The 17,047-nt window shown below is 40.1% G+C and overlaps 1 protein-coding gene across 1 annotated transcript in view; it reads right to left on the reverse strand.

Moving 5' to 3' along the window:
- LOC126481858 (orexin receptor type 2-like) overlaps window positions 1-17,047 on the reverse strand; it is a 197,751-nt gene that overhangs the window by 36,426 nt on the left and 144,278 nt on the right. Inside the window, exon 8 of the mRNA XM_050105816.1 lies at window positions 15,496-15,787. Coding sequence (XP_049961773.1) covers window positions 15,496-15,787 — 292 coding nt within the window. The remainder of the gene's footprint in view (window positions 1-15,495; window positions 15,788-17,047) is intronic.

Below are 17,047 nucleotides of genomic sequence, written 5' to 3' on the forward strand. Positions count from 1 at the left end.
CTGAAATGTTACACTGTGTGTGGTAGATACAGGAAACTTTAATTGAAAAGCTACAGATGTATTATGACAATGAATACTTACACTGGTTGCAGGTGTACCACGATAACGTAATAGTAATACACTGATGGTAAAAGATCTTTTTGATGTGTTGTATAATGAACAATGGGTTTGTTTATAAATAACTTTTCTGCTGCCAGTCACGATTTTCTTTTCTTCATGTCTCACGACGCCTTTCGTGAAATGATTCCTATTTTTATGCAATGTTTTCGCTGCGTGATGCTCTGTTTTGTTTTGTCGGTTTTACTGCAACAAATAAGAAACGGCCAGTCTTTAGGTAGTTACCGTTTTTTACAAGTAATTAGCGGCGAAATTTGGAAGACGGTGCCCTTACAGTTTTCCTATGGTCCATTTGTGCGGAGTCTCACACATGTTAAACATCATACACAGCTTTCAGTTCACTATATACATCGAGAATAATTTACATAAGTGAACAGTTACAAAGAAGATTTTAGATGTAGTTAACAGAGATAACGTTATAGGTCGTCCACAGAGTGCGATATGCTTTTCTACAGAAGATATTTATCTTACCAGTATGAGTTATAATTTGCTTTTACCTATTTTACAATGATGATTATTTCTATGTGTTACCATTTTCATTTAAGTATATTGTCGAAGCATCTGAAAAAATTCTCTGCTTTACTTTCGTATTTTTCATACAACATTTTGTCTAATATTTCCTATGATGTGCAAGTGACTCCAGGTCTTGTAACAAATCAATTTTATGTCCTTTGCTTAGCCAGTGGAGTGCTTTGACTTTTTGCTCTATTTATCCAAATGGGTGGCCTATATTACATATGTGTGAAGCTATTGCTGATGTGCGTCTGTTGTGTTTTGATATACTCTGTGCACCTGGTGTTGAAATTTCGGCCTGTTTGTCCTAGGCTGAACATAAAGCATTCATGGCATTTTATTTTGTATTTCCAGAGTCTGAGTATGGATCATGATTTCACTTTATATTGTCTATTAATTTTTATTGTAGTTTATTTGATATAGAAAACCCAACTTTTACTCTGTGATTTCTGAAAACATCTTCAATCTTCTGTGATATATATTGCCAGTTTATGGCATGCTATATGTGTATTTGTTTTTATCTTTTTCTTCGGTTGTGCATTTTCTGTTTGGGTCCTTTTTCACTTTGCCCAGTAATGTGTCAACCATTGAAGCAGTGTAATTATTAGCAACTGCGACCTGTTTCACTATATTTATTTCTCATTGCGTATTTTCTTGGTTCAAAGGTATTTTAGTTGCCCTATGTAACACTGATCTGTATGCTGCCTGCTTATGGATGTCCAGGTAACATGAGGTTGCAGGGATTGTGGTGTTAGTTATTATATTTTTCCTATAAATTTTGAATGTGCATGTGTTGTTGTTTCTTGTAAAGATTAGGGCCAAGTAATTCAGGGTTTTGTTTAGTTCATGTTCCATTGTGAACGTAATTTTCTCATGTAGATTACTGAAGTAGTTTAGAATGTCTTTTATCTTTGGCAACCCTTTTCACTAACAGCAGTGTGTCACCTATATCTGTTCAATAAAATTCTGTGTTCTTTAGGCAGGGTTCAGGCCTACTAAATAACTTTTTTTCCAAGTGATTTTGTGTATATGTCAGCTATGATACCTGATATACGTGGCCCCATTGCTTGGCCGTCTGGTTGCTTATAAATGTTCCCATGAAAGGTGAAGTAGTTGTATAGTTGGAAACTAGTGTTAGCTGGAGGAGTTCCACAAATTCAGTAATCCCTGTGTATGCAAGCTTCTTATGTTTCATATGATTCTTTTCGATTGCAGTTGCAGCTTCTTGTGTGAGTGTGTTAAAGGTTGAAATTCTTAGGTAATATGAACTGAGCATATTAGAAGAAGTTTTGCCTTTTAATTCTCCAGCTAGTATCATGCTGTATTTTTATAGAATTTTTTGTTCCATATGTATAATTTTTCATCGGTATCTTATTCAGTTTCTGTGACAGTTTATATGCTGGGCTATTTAAAGATCTTGGCACGAGACATGTTGGATTACCTTCTTCGTGTATTTTGGGCTGTGCTCAGAGATGCGGTGCCTTTAGATTCATGCAAGTAAGATATTTATTTTCAGTTTCTGTCAATGGGAGATGTGTGTTCTTTAGTTGTTCCTTAATTCTGCTCTGAAATAGTTTTTTGGGTGTTTTATAATACGCTGAATATTATTAACATTAAAGAATTCGTGTGTTTTGTCTGTGTACCCTTTTATTTCATTACAACTAACGTACTGCTTTTGCCTTTGTGATGATGGATTGGTTTTTCAGTTTATTATTTCTGGAGTTTAGGGTTTTGTGTCATTTATTGTTTATTTAGATCTAAATATGTCTTTCTGCATATCTTTCTCAAGGAGCTTACTTACTTTGTGAGGTGTTGCTGCTTTCGTATTTTAATTTAATTTTGCAGCATCTGCTGCGTATTTAGTTGCAACTGCTATCTGCTTTAGTGTATGCTTGTTGAGGTGAAGCTCTGTGTTTATTTTCGTCCTTTATGGAGTAAGTTATTTTCTCTTTGGTCAAATTTCATATCTTTTTTGTTCACCACTCTGCTGTAAAATGTGTATGTCTTTGTTAGGTATTATAGGGTTGGATTTGTTATTTTGTTTAAATGTCAAATACGAATGGAGCAACAGGTCACAAAGTGGGTAAGATTCCAGAGAAAGAAATGTTGCAACATAAATTTAAGGCCAAATATATAATAAATGATACAAAACCTCAAAAATCCAAAAATGACAAACTGAAAAACAACTTATCTGTATTCAAAAAGTCAAACAAAATCAGTACATTAGTTGTGATGAAAGAAAATGAGTACAAAGGCAAAACACATGGATTCTTTGATGCTAATAATATTCAATACATTGAAAAAGGCCCAAAAAATTTCAAAGTGTTACTAAGGAACAACTAAAAAGCACACATTTCCTATTGTCAGAAACAGAAATAACTATCTTAGATTTATTAATCCAAAGGCACCATTCCAAGAGACAAAGGTACACAAAGAAGGTAATACGATGTGTCGTGTGGCAGACTCTATAGACAGGCATGCATACAAATTGTCACAGAAACTGAATAACACACTGATGAAAAATTATATATATGAAACAACAGATTCTATTTAAAAAACCAGCATGATATTAGTTGGAGAACTAAAAGGCAAAAAATTCTCCCAATATGCTCAGTTCTTATAACTTGACATTAACAACATTGATTTAAAGATGCCCATACAATATGCTGTAACAGTAATCCAGAAAACCTTATGAAATATAAGAAACCTGCATACAAAGAGATTACTCAATGTATGGGACTATTCCAGCTAACACTTACTTAGAACTGCTTTACCTTTAGTGGCAATATTTATAAGCTACCAGATCGCCTAGCAATGGGAGCATGCATATCAGGTACCACAGCTGACAAATACATAAACCACTTGATATAAAAGTTAGTTAGCAGCCAAGAACCCTGCCTAAAGAAAACTGAATTTTATAGGAGATATGTAGAAGATACATTGCTATTAATGAAACAGGATGTCAAAGACATAACAGACATTCTAACCTGTTTTAATAATCTACCTGAGAAAAATACATTTACAATGGAACATGAACTTAAAAAAAAAGGTTGAATTACATTGACCTACATATTACAAGACACAACAACACATGTAAATTCAAAATTTATAGGAAAAACAGAATGACCAACATCACATTCCCTGCAACTTCATGTCACCTACTTCATGTCATTCCAAGCATGTGTGTCAATTTGTACCTCTCTATCTACATTATTCCGCGATTTATTCACTTTTCAAATTTATACTGAGCTTTTGATCACCTGGTATGTATCATGTCGGTTTGCACCTGTATGGCAGGCAGGTGAGCGAAGTATATGCCTGGTCTAACTGCTTGACAGACAGTTACCATGTTACCATTACCACTGCATGAATTTAAGATATTTGAAACGCATACAATGCTGTCTTTCGGATATACAGTTTCCTCAGTTACACATCAATTTTCGCTATCAGTAAAACTCTTATACTGGGGAGAGCATTGTTTGTCAGTGCCCATCTACTTATGACGTACTCTTTCATCCTGTGTAATTTGAGATTCTGGATACGAAAAAACTATATCTTCTTACACTATTCTAAGGCACTGAATATTGATGATTAGCAAATAATTATTTGCCTTCCTACTACTCTCAGACTTTGGTCTGTTTATCCTAAAGCCATATTCCTTGCTAAGCTTGTCTGGATATTTCTTTCAGCTGATCCCTCAAGACTTCGTTACATCCAATCCGAATGGCCATGTGGTCAACGAACCTCAGCATTTCTATAAGTACCCTCTGAAGCTTTATTTCTGTTCCGAAATTTTCTTTCCTTTAATTTATTTCTTTTCAGAAGATACATCTTAGTGTGGCAATTACCACGTCACCAGCCTTCTATATTTATTGAACATTATTAACAGCGTCTGTTACTGCCTTTTAAGATGTAAATAACTATGTATATGAGAAACAGAATGCATAGTGAAAAGGAAAAATAGAAGAAATGGACCACAACATATTTAATTAAACGTACAGTCAATAAATAATAATTCATTATCAGGACATAAATAGCAATCACTTATTTGACATACACAAACTATTCTAATGTTACCAAAATATTCTTCGGTTAAGTTCAGTTCTTCAGTCTCCTTTATTTCGATGTCTTCTTTCACTGCTCACACTAGGAACAGTTAATTGTACTCAGCCGGAAAATTTTGGGTATTTCAGCCAACAAGCTTTAACAAGTGGTCACACTGCCTACAACTGAATGCTGCCCTTTCTCAGCAGCGGAGGATTGCTTAATTAATCTTTTCAAGTGGCACTGTAAGGTTGCCTAAACACGCAGTGGGCTGAAGAACAGACGAATTATGTAATTCTCTGCAATAATTACTTAAGACTGTAGATTTGCGTTCTGATGGAAACTCAGTAATGACGGGACCAATAACTGCAACATCTTTCTACTTTTTTATTGTGCTCTTTATAATGAGAAGTAATGATACATTGAAGATCTCCATGAAGCAGGAAATACCGGCGCGATCAGTATTTGCAGTGTTGCTAACAAATTGAACGTCGCATGGAAGACTGATAGGACAATTCAGGATGCATAGGCTCTTTTTGAAGGGTTTAGAGAGTTCTTCTGGAGAATAGAACAACTGGGAAGAGATGTATATATTCAGATCGGTGCAGGATTGTGGGAACTATTTTGAAGAAGGACGAATCAGCTGCAACTAAACGCTCACTTCATATACTCTAAGTTGAGTCTGTATCCAACACGAAATGTGAAATCGAGTAGATAAGATGCAAAGATCATAAATGACAAGAAATTAATGTTTTCAGTAAATTTACGTTTGTTTGTTAAATGATTCTGAACTTTCTCATCATTATGAACGTTGCTCAAATGAATAAAAATAAATAATAATCGGTGTCGTAGAGAAGTAAGAACGAATAAGCTTTGCTCAGCTGAAAATCATAAACGTTATGAGGTAAGGTATGTGGCGGAGTGAAGGCATTTGTTTCTTTGGAAAAAGTGCAGTTTATTAGCTGGGTTCTTGCACAGTACCTCCTTGCCGAATAATACTTTAACAGACGTACTGTATCGAGAAATGTAGAATGAGAACGTAACAGAAAAGAATCGTTCCCTTCTGGAGTATAACTTCTGAAGTAGACGACAATGCAACCAGTTCTTTTGTAACATGAATAAGCTTAACGCGTGACCATAGTACTTCGAAAGATAGATGTTATATCACGTCGATTTCCATATGCAGATGTTGAATGCACAAGTACTTCTCAACCGTCTGTCAGAAAGATAGAAAATTAGTTCTTCTGCCTACATTACAGACAATATGCAGTGCAGGAATTTGCTGCTTATTCAGAGAGAGAAGCTGAGACAGGCCATCCTAATTATATCCAGAACTACTGAATATATCGAGAAGCGGTTTCCGAACAGTTACAGCGAACATTTAGCAAAATTTTCTGACATTTGGAAGCACTTTTTATCATTAATAGCTGCCAAATGAAAACAGAATTTTGAACCAAATGAAAAAATGTAAGTTTTCTTTGGCACTAGAAAAAGTCTTCGAAGAGGACTTTAACGACTTCATGTGTGCGAAACCTGACCATATAGTACATATAGTAACACGATAACAGTGCCGCAAAACAATGGCACGTAGTCAGAACAAAAAGTCTTACAAACGTCTGTCTTGGTGAAATATATGCAAGCAGACACGTGACTCAGGTATGGCTCGTTTGTTTACCTGTACGCTTGAAACCCATTAGCCAATGATCTGCCGCTGCAACAGACAGTTTGCTCGTGAAGCTGTTCAGATTTTCACGGCAGTCGAAAGAGTGGACATACATAGTTTTCGTCCTTGGGAATATCGCTGAACGGTTAGAGCAGCGTTGCGGTTGTATGCTCTAAAGTATCCCGGTCGTGCCTAGTTTTCGCGATGTGTCTTTGTAAACGTTAAGAAAACATTTAACAAAATGAAGTGTTAAAAATAAAATGAGCCAACGAAAATGAATAGCAACCGATGCTAGAAATGCACCTAACATTATAGCACCGATAATACTCAAGCCACACATCACTATGAGGAAGCTACAATGTGCAAGAGGAATCAACCACAGAAAAGTCATGGCAACATCCCCCCGTACAGGTTACACAACTCGTGGGAATGGGGGAGGCTAGCTGTCATGGATTAATTCTGGCAGGACTGGCATATTGTTGACGCAGCACGGTTCAAAGGCCCAGGCTACCACAATGGTGATATGAACTACCTCATGTCGTTACCCGGCAGTGGGACGCCTTACTCGCCTGCGTGACCAGAAGTGATGTTGTGTCATAAAAAAAAACTAGACTGTGCAAATGTAAGTACTTGTCGTGCAGGCCTGGTAGTATCCTGTCTTCGATTGCTGCCGATGCCAATACATACATACTTCATGCCAGTCGACAGTCCCATGTGGGCCAATTAGTTTAGTCTACATCCAGCTGCTTCACCTTCTAGCTACTAAGGCTCGAGCCGGAGCCATCAAGACGGGATCACCTGCGTAGTTTTTTCATCCAGTCTCAGACTCTGTAGGGGGTCCTGGCTCAGGCAGTGAGCATTTTCACGCTGCACACCTAACTGTCCGTGGGAGAGGACGACTATTCTACATACATGTCTGTGGCCTGCTTCGTCTAGCATGAGCAAGGATACTGGCGCCACTAATTCTCTCAGACAACTTGCAGCAGTCTCGGTGACCTCTCTCTGCTGAGAGTCGAGCGTGCTGCCGTCTGCCTGCTAAGGATGCCGTGCTTCTTCATTGCTGTTTGTTTGTTTGAGCAACTCACTGAATAAAGAATGTGTTGGCTGTTGATGCATTTCTGATTCCACGACCGCCAAGTTGATGGTGTTACACAACCCATCGTCTCATGTCTCGAGTTAAGAGACGGCCATCCTAACAAGTAATAGCGTATGCACCCCAGCGCTATTACTATGGTGTCATATGAGAGCCAGTGACAATGAGCGATGGTGTTGGTCATCGCTGAGCATAGCTACCTCAGTGTGGTGAGTGAAAACACACTATTATTGACTACTTGTCTTCCTAATGATGGCCAGTAATTCAATGTTGGGATTAGAGGGTTGGTTTTAGGATTTTTTTCGTGAAAGTTGACTGAGGCAGTGACTTGAGTCAATTCAGGGAGTACACTAAAGAGACGGTATATGCCCAGTTAGGTGAGGCCGGTGCAGTTTCCCCAGACATAATGCTCCGAGCGGTCAGACTTTAGACGTGATATGTTTCAAATGTATGTCTAGAGAGTACAAAGTATTCACATGGTCAATGCTCAGGTGTAAGGACTACGTGTACTTGTAGTCACGAGCGTGACATTGTTATCAATAGTTTGTTTCCCTGTGATATTTACCCATTGTAATTTTCCTATTGTATTTTTACCTCTTGGTGCAGTAACGCGCCTTAAATTTAGCAAACCAGTGGGACTAAAAGTTACCACTACGGAATCAAGTTCAGTTAGACCAAATGGCTCATATGCAAGTGCATAATAAGGACTTACACAAACATACAGATGACTTAAAAGAGAACAGCTCTTCATCTAGTATGTCAGTACCCATGCTGGATGCCAGTCCCACAACCATCATGTATCCTTCTTTTGGGTAAAGCAGGGGACGACGTGTTGGTGTGGTTTATTAGTCAAAGGTCAGTTGTTACATATGGCCAATTTACGCTTTGTTGGAGATGTGAAAAGATATGTGATGTATAATGAGAACTTAAGAAATGTACAGACGTTTGAAGTTGTAGTGGAACGCTTGTTGCAGCGTTATAGGAGGAAAAGTAGTTGTTTGTATTAAGAGGAGCAGTTAAATAGTACATCAAAAGGCAGGCGGAGTTCATTGAGCGCTCCGTGGATGGAATTAGAATGCTTAATGTGGATACAAATGAGATAACAGAAAGTGATTATACTAATAAAATTCTTCTGTACAAGGTGGAACTGAGTGTGTAGGACACATTACCGTGGGGACTACCATCAAATGTACTGAGGGAGATAGGGGCGGAATTTCCGAAAGAGTTAGCGAGAGTCATTGGAACAGCAACGGAATAGTAAGAAATACAGTGAACCTTGTCAACAATAGAAAGGGAATTTTTCCGATGACGTCAAATGTCACCGATGTGACCGATCATATTACATACGGTAGAACTGCCATCAGCGGCAGAGCGGAAAATGTGGACCGGGAACGAAACTGTAGCCAGAGTAGGGAACATAACGGAAAGACATGGAACGAAAGTGACACATGCCGTTAAACGGCCACCGAACGGCGCTCCCAGTACGTTTCAACAACATTGAAAGATGTGTTGAGGCGGAACTTTGTTGATTAGTTTAATGGATGGAAGCAAATATAAGTTCTAATGGAATACAGATTTACATATGTCTGTCGCAAGTTTGGACTTCATAGGAAAGAGGCGGTTAAGCCCACTACAATGTAAATTGTGTGGCGTGGGAGATAGTGACACGTGTTCACCGGGATCCGCGATACTGAGTTTTCTTGCAATGGGTACCGTGCAATATTAAGGCTAGATTTTCTATATGAGTGTTTGATACCTTGAACTTCGGCAGCTTAGACTAGAATTCGACGGGATCGTTCCATTGGAGGTGAAGGTTGCTGTCGCCTCAACACTACACGTGGTTCATCTCTCATGAAAGGGGAACAAAACAAACTGCATGCAGGTGTACTAAGAATTGAGTAGTGTGGTAAGTACAACAAGGTACAGGGAAACATCTATAACTGAGCGTAGGAACTGATTCCCTGGTAAAAATGTTAGGTGTGGTTGAGCCACTGAAGGAGAATGATGAAGTAGATGCATGGTGTTTTGTACACATGAGTGTTGTACGTGTCCGGGAGATATACGGTGAGCAGGTTGTGTCTGTCAGAATAGATAACTTAGGGATTGAAGACTTGAACTTGTCTAAAGGATTGTTGGTCGCCAATCTTGAAATTTTGGAAGAGAATGATATGGATCGGGTAAATCCGGACCCTGATTATTAGCAAGGCGCCGGTGTAAATGCGTTACAGTTAAGAGTGGAGTAGCATTGGATAGCTGTCCTTAGAGTCTGAGGACCAGTGTAAACCTCATTTACCTCTGTCATTGACATCGATGATGCAACACACTCACAACTGTGTATGAGTTACCTGTATATCATAAACCATACCATGCACCTCATAACCAGCAATTGTTGAGGGAGGAGGTCATTAATCAACAGTTACGGGATGGTATCATTGATCAAAGTGTCAGTCTTTGGGGACTACCAGCAGTGATTGTACTATTGAGGCGTGTGGACGGAAACAAAGGGTATGAGTTTTGGTGTCGCTATGTACATCTCAGTATACCTCAACAACCAAACAATTACAGATGTTTACTCAGTCATAAATATAACAGAATCTTTGGACAATTTAGGCTAGTGAAACTATTTTGTCACAAGGGAAATGTAGAACAACTATCATCAGTTATAAGTAGCAGTGGAAAACCAGCCTAAACCGGAATTTATGGCTCCTTTGGGACACTGCCATTCGAGTAAAGAATGCACCAGCCACATTTCAGCATTGTTGGATGGGTTTTTGCAAAGGATAAAACTGAAGCAATTTATGGCCTATCTGGATGAAAATATCTCTGCAAAGAATATGGAGGAGAATGTGTAACGATTAAGGGAGATATTTAAGAGGTTACATACAGCGCACCTGACTGTCAGTATAGAGCAGTGCAGCTTCATGCTACAGGAACTGTATTTAGAACACGTGACTGGTCATGAAGGGATCCAAACATACCCTAGTTTGGTGAGAGCTGTACAGGAGTTTTAAGTGCATCGTACAGAGAAGAAGTTAAAGTAATTCTTGAGGTTAGTGAATTATTATTGTCTCAAAATTTGATCGAATAGCATGACGTCTTACTCACATGTTGAAAAAGAAGTGAAGTTTCATTAGTACAATTTTAAACACTATCGTCAGGTATAATTTTATTATCAGTTTACTGGCAACCGGTTTGGACGATACACTTCATTGCCAATGAATTGACAATGAAATTGTAGTTGACGGTGGTGTTGAAAATTTTAATATTCCTTTCACCTGCGGTCCTCTCCATTTATTTAACAAAGGTGAATATGCCGAAAGTAAAGTTCCATTGGGCACCAGAATTTGAAAATGTGGTAGGTAGACTAAAATAATAGTTAAGAGCTGGTCTGGTGTTGGTTTTCCCAAATTATGAAAAAGAGTTCATATAGTCTCGTGACATAAGTAATCATTTGCATGGCTATGTTTTCAGTCAAAAAGTACGCCAGTTGAACTTCTGGGATGTTTAACACCAGTTAAATAAAAGGAGAAGGAATAATTCTGCTGCAGTAATGGAAATGATGAGCTCCATATAAGACATAGCCAACTTCTTATGTTACCTGTATAGCAGAAAACTTAAAGTAATAATGGACCAAGCAGCAATAAATCGACTGCTAGGATTGAAAGATCTGTCAAGAAAATTAACGAATTGAGCACTGAACCTTAGTGAATACGATTTTCAGGTAATTCATCAAACTGACAAGAATTATAGGGATGCAGATGGTTTAAGAAGGAAGTCCAATGTGTTACGAAGAGTGGGTCACACGATAGAATGATAGAAAGTGCAATCAGCTAAAGAGGAATGTAAACTATCTGCTATGCCAGCGCGGTTCATTATGCATGACGATGTGTTAATACAAGTAGACAAAACTTGGACCGTGTGTTGTATTTCCAGCCATGTTACGTGAGAAAGTATCGAAACTGACACTTGATGATGTGTTATCAGGTCATGGGGGCCACAGAACGACATTTGACCGGGTAGCACTGGTGACGTAAACTGGACGTGTAACAATAAGCGAAGAATTGTGTACCGTGTGCACAGCATGCTGAACTGTAAAGTCAGCATACTTCGCTACAGAGATTACTGGACGCTAGCAAGCCATTTGAAATGATTAGTATGGACATCCTAGGTTCTTCTCCATAAACATTATCAGGGAATTGCCATGTGCTGTCAGTAATAAATCATTTTCTCCACTGAGTAAGATAGCTAGCCATCCAAAGTAAGAAAGTGAATACAGCTGACTCAGACAAAGGTAAATAGTTGGTTGCTGAAATTCAGTTTTTTGGTGACATTAACTGCTTGTGAGGCACTAATTTCACTTAGAAATTAATGAACCAACTCTGTCATTTATTCCATAATTGCTTGTTAAAGGCAAAAGCAATGCATGCGCGGGTGAAAGGAAGACAGAACGAGTCAGACAACAGGAAATATGTTAAGTGAATACGTGCATAACCACCATAATGATATGAATACACTGTTACCATATTGTGTTGTCATCCTGTGAGGTAGTGTATGATTGGAAAATGTCATCACCATTCGAGAGAGTGAAGCTTACAATAAGGAAGAACGGAAATTCAGTAATATATTTCAGGAGAATCTTGTGGTGGGATAGTATGGAAGCAATTATAAAAACTAATACAAAACGCTCGAACATAAGGAAAAGAAAAAACTTGATGCAAAGCAACCTGAGCAACTTTTAGGACAGTGCATGATGTTGGCAAGCCTCTACACATCCCAAAGGGAAAGACAAAGAAATTATTTACTTGTTTCAAGGCCAATATCAAGTAACTGGAAATGATCTCACTGATGAATGTGAAACTACAACTTACTTCTAGTGCAATGGTCGTACATTTTGGGGCGCACCATATTCACTCACACTGTTCCTGATAACAATCCTGAAAAAGTGAGGGAGTTAGCAATGGAGAAGCAATGCTGCAGGTAGAACAAGTTACACCTGAACAAACTATATGCATATATTAAAGCCAAGAAGGGGAGTATGATTAAGGCTTCACTACTTCAGGTAGCACCGTCAGCAAGGATGGTTACAAAGTCAATCACGTTATTGAGGCTGTTACATCTGCACAATTGTGGAGGGGTAGGTTCCTTTCAGATAGGGCCACTGGAGAGTGTGGTACTTTTCATCCTACAAGAAGATGTTGACACAACTTATCACCTGCGGGTATTGAAATTGACATACAAATCATGGGGTTAAGGAAAGAGGTTTGTGCGTAGGTTGTACGAAGCTTTGATGGTGTTACATAGAAGCCAGAAGGAAGAGGTTACAAGACGAAATACAAAGCTAACACAAGGTACTGCATGTCTCTTCTAATAACTTCTGGGAACAATTGCAGCAGGTTTTGGACTTGGTTCTATAGACTTCGAAGAGATAGAAACGGGGGTGCACAGGTTTAAGAGGTAGATTTTTGAAGACTATTTTTGAAACTGCAACTGCAGGCGTTATATGGCAGGTAAATGATGCTTTGGTTCAGGTACAGCGAGAAGCGGAAGGAATCAGAATATCGGCAGAATTACATACTGCCCAGCTGGCCAACCTGGAACAGATGATGATAAATAATACCAGGTTGTTGTAAGGGTCAGCAGCTGAACTAACCAGCTGTGTGAGGACAGCAAACAGCTCTGTTAATCGAGATCTGAGCATAATTGAATGCCCAGTCGTCGAAAGCGTTTGGGATGCTCGCATAGATGTAACTGAGTTACAGGAAGATATACACCATGCAGTGCATGGAAAACTATCCATTACCCTGTTAACAGTAGTCTGTGATTCGATGGATGTACATTCTTGCAAAGGGTGAGAGTGTTGCAGTAACACTTATCTGTCTTGACTTCACAATCGATGGCAAGGCAGAAAAACGCCATGGCTCTGTACTGCACTGCTTTGGTAGTGTGTGTGACAAAAATTAATTTCCTGTCGTAACAAAATCGAGTCAAGTAAGTATGAATAATTTATTGCCTGGGACTAGCAGTATCTTGTCTTCGACTTCTGCTAATGTGAATACTCACTTTATGCTAGCTGACTGTCCCATGTGGGCCAATCAGCTTTGACCACACCTAGCTGCATCATACACTAGCTGCTGCTGAATGAGTTGCTACAAGGTCTGTTGTTTCTAGGGTTTAAGACAGAGCCATCGAGAGGGGTCACATCCAAAGTGGCCTCATTCAGTCTTTGGGAAACTACAGGTGCCCCTGGGTCTGGGCCTGTGCACTTGAACACTTCACACCTGACCATCCATGGGAACAGCTGGCTATTGTGCACACACTGCTGGGACCTGCCACGAATCAGCAAGACCACTGGTGCTGCTATTTAGTTGAGGCATCATACAACCACCCTGGTGACCTTACACTGTCATTAGCTGAGCATGCTGCAGTATGTTTGCTGGGACTGCCACAGTTGCCTGGGGGTTCAGTATACAGGTCTTCTCGTTCATGCCATCAGTCATTCTACTAGTGGCTCATTGAATAAAGAATGTGTTGAGAAATGCGGCGTTATTGATTCCACGACCGCTGAGTTGCTGTTGTTATACAATCCACTATCCCATGTTAACTGTCACAATACCAGATTGGGGGTTACTATATGCTCACATTTTGAAAATATTGTAAACTAGTCAGTTATTTTACATTTTAAAATTCTGGAAAAAGTTTTTTTGTTTTTAATGAAATTTTCTCAAAAATTTTATATATGTTCTAATTTTTAAGCTAATCTTGACCCATAAAAGTATCTGTAGTCACTTTCCACAACGAATGCAACATTCAATAATTTCACGTTCAGGATCCCACTTGCACATCAATAGCTCTTTAAAAATTATGTTGTGGGTAAAAGTCAACAATAATGAACGAAATTTGCATTTTTTAAGTTTTTCATGGTCATAAAATACCCCCTGCAGTAGTGCTCGTTATTAAAAGAGCAATGGTTTTGCAACGAGTGTGCTAAATTATATTTTCTGGACCCCTCTTACAATCAGCATGTCTTTAAAAAGTATGTTGTTCGTATAAGTCAACAAAAATTAACTAATTTTGTTTTTTTAATTTCTTTTTAGACTGGCGATATCGTACCCCTCCCCCAGTTTGGCAATGAACATTATGGAAAATGTGTTGCTAGCGTTAAGAGATCGCCGTTGTGTTAAGTGACTCCCCCTCCCCCCTCCCTCCCTCCCCCCCTCCCCCTGCGCAATCACGGAAGCGTTCTGCTTGTACTACTCTTCAATGCCTTTAATCGTCTCTACATTACATTTAATCGACAACTTTTTCTGCAATGGCTCTTCGCCCTATATCATTGTACTGCTTCCATTTCATACAACAGGACAGACGTTTGTGTGAACTCTTCTCCTGACTGTGGAACTATGGGTTGTGGCATAGTTATCTGCTTTCTGTTGTATCAGTTCTACAGACGTTTTGTTGCTGAAGACTTCCTCAGATGTCCTTAAGATTCCACAGAAAAAAATATAAGTTCTCAGTTAGTAGAGAGAACCAAATGTGTGTCATATAACGACAGATCGACATATTTACTCTTTCTGGATGAAGCTACAGGTTTTTGAGTGGCCTGCTCAGCTGTTTCGCTCATCACAGACAGGGTAGCTGTTGGAGTACGCGAAAGTGCTTAGTTGACCCTCCTGGGACAAATTCCTCCATAGAAACTTGGGAAACTTGATTTAATTTTAGCAGTGCTAGTAATCGTAACTGAAATTTTTCCAGAAACGTGCCACATGAAGAGAAAGGAAACAATGGAAAATGGATGTTACGTTGGCTGGATAACGAGGTCCATTTGAAGCCCACGGGCCCCAACGTCTCTATCTGTAACCCCTGGAATGTAGTCGGTGTGGGACCTGCTGGCAGGGCATCGCGTGTCAAACATAGCTGTCTCGCGGGGCGGAGTTGTCCCCACAGACGCCGTTGGCGCTGCCCGATGTGCGTCTGCCGCGGCAGCGCGAGTGCCGCCGGGAGCCGCCGTCGGTGGTTGCGTTGGTGGCGGTGGTGCCGCTGGTGGCGGCGGTGCTAGAGGTGGCGGTACCCTTGCGGCCCAGCGGTTCGGAGCCGCCAGCGCGCCTGGAGCGCCGCCGACCGCAACACAGACGCGCGAAGCCGTTGCGGAACTTGGACGACATGAGGTTGTACAGGATGGGGTTCACCGCCGAGTTGAGGTAGTGCATGGTTCGGCAGAAGTATAGCAGGTTATAGTAGCCCTCCATGCCGAGCGACATGAGCGCCTCCGGCGGCGCCACGATGATCCACAGCGTGAGCGCACGGAACGGCAGCAGGCACACGAAGAACGACACCACGACCGTGCCCAGCATCAGCACCACCTGTGGGCAGGCGAAGACACTAACAGGTCAGCTGGCACTGATGCCTCCACAAGTCCACTGGTTGGAATAGGAAACACAATGAGCTCGTGTAAATTGTGTTATCGTATAAAAGAGTGTATCGAAAATAATGCGCAATAATTAGGGGACTCTAACACAAAGTTGTTGACCGGACATTCACACCCTACCACTTCCCCCATCACAGGTAATGTCGACTTTTGTTACTATTTACAGGGTGTTACAAAAAGGTACGGCCAAACTTTCAGGAAACATTCCTCACACACAAATAAAGAAAAGATGTTATGTGGACATGTGTCCGGAAACGCTTAATTTCCATGTTAGAGCTCATTTTAGTTTCGTCAGTATGTACTGTACTTCCTCGATTCACCGCCAGTTGGCCCAATTGAAGGAAGGTAATGTTGCAATTGTGCAATAACGTCATCAACACAGATCTTCTGTGAACGTTTGGGCAGGCATTGTTGGTGATGCCTTGATTGGGCCCCATGTTCTTCCACCTACACTCAATGGAGCACGTTATCATGATTTCATACGGGATACTCTACCTGTGCTGCTAGAACATGTGCATTTACAAGTACGACACAACATGTGGTTCATGCACGATGGAGCTCCTGCACATTTCAGTCGAAGTATTCGTACGTTTCTCAATAACAGACTCGGTGACCGATGGATTGGTAGAGGCGGACCAATTCCATGGCTTCCACTCTCTCCTGACCTCAACCCTCTTCACTTTCATTTATGGGGGCATTTGAAAGCTCTTGTCTACACAACCCCGGTACCAAATGTAGAGACTCTACGTGCTCTTATTGTGGACGGCTGTGATACAATACGCCATTCTCCAGGGCTGCATCAGCGCATGAGGGATTCCATGCGACGGAGGGTGGATGCATGTATCCTCGCTAACATTTCCTGTAACAAAGTGTTTGAAGTCACGCTGGTACGTTCTGTTGCTGTGTGTTTCCATTCCATGATTAATGTGATTTGAAGAGAAGTAATAAAATGACCTCTAACATGCAAAGTAAGCGTTTCCAGACACATGTCCACATAACATATTTTCTTTCTTTGTGCGTGAGGAATGTTTCCTGAAAGTTTGGCCGTACCTTTTTGTAACACCCTGTATATTTACTAAGTATTGTTATGCAGTTAGTACAGTTCGAATATATTTAAGTTTTATTTTCATGAGGTATGATTCTGGGGTGTTGCTTTTCATTTTCACGTGGAAGGAGCGAGTACTTCGGCCGACTG

Source organism: Schistocerca serialis, chromosome 5 (genome assembly GCF_023864345.2).
Source record: "Schistocerca serialis cubense isolate TAMUIC-IGC-003099 chromosome 5, iqSchSeri2.2, whole genome shotgun sequence".
In the NCBI taxonomy this organism is placed as follows: Eukaryota; Metazoa; Arthropoda; class Insecta; order Orthoptera; family Acrididae; genus Schistocerca; species Schistocerca serialis.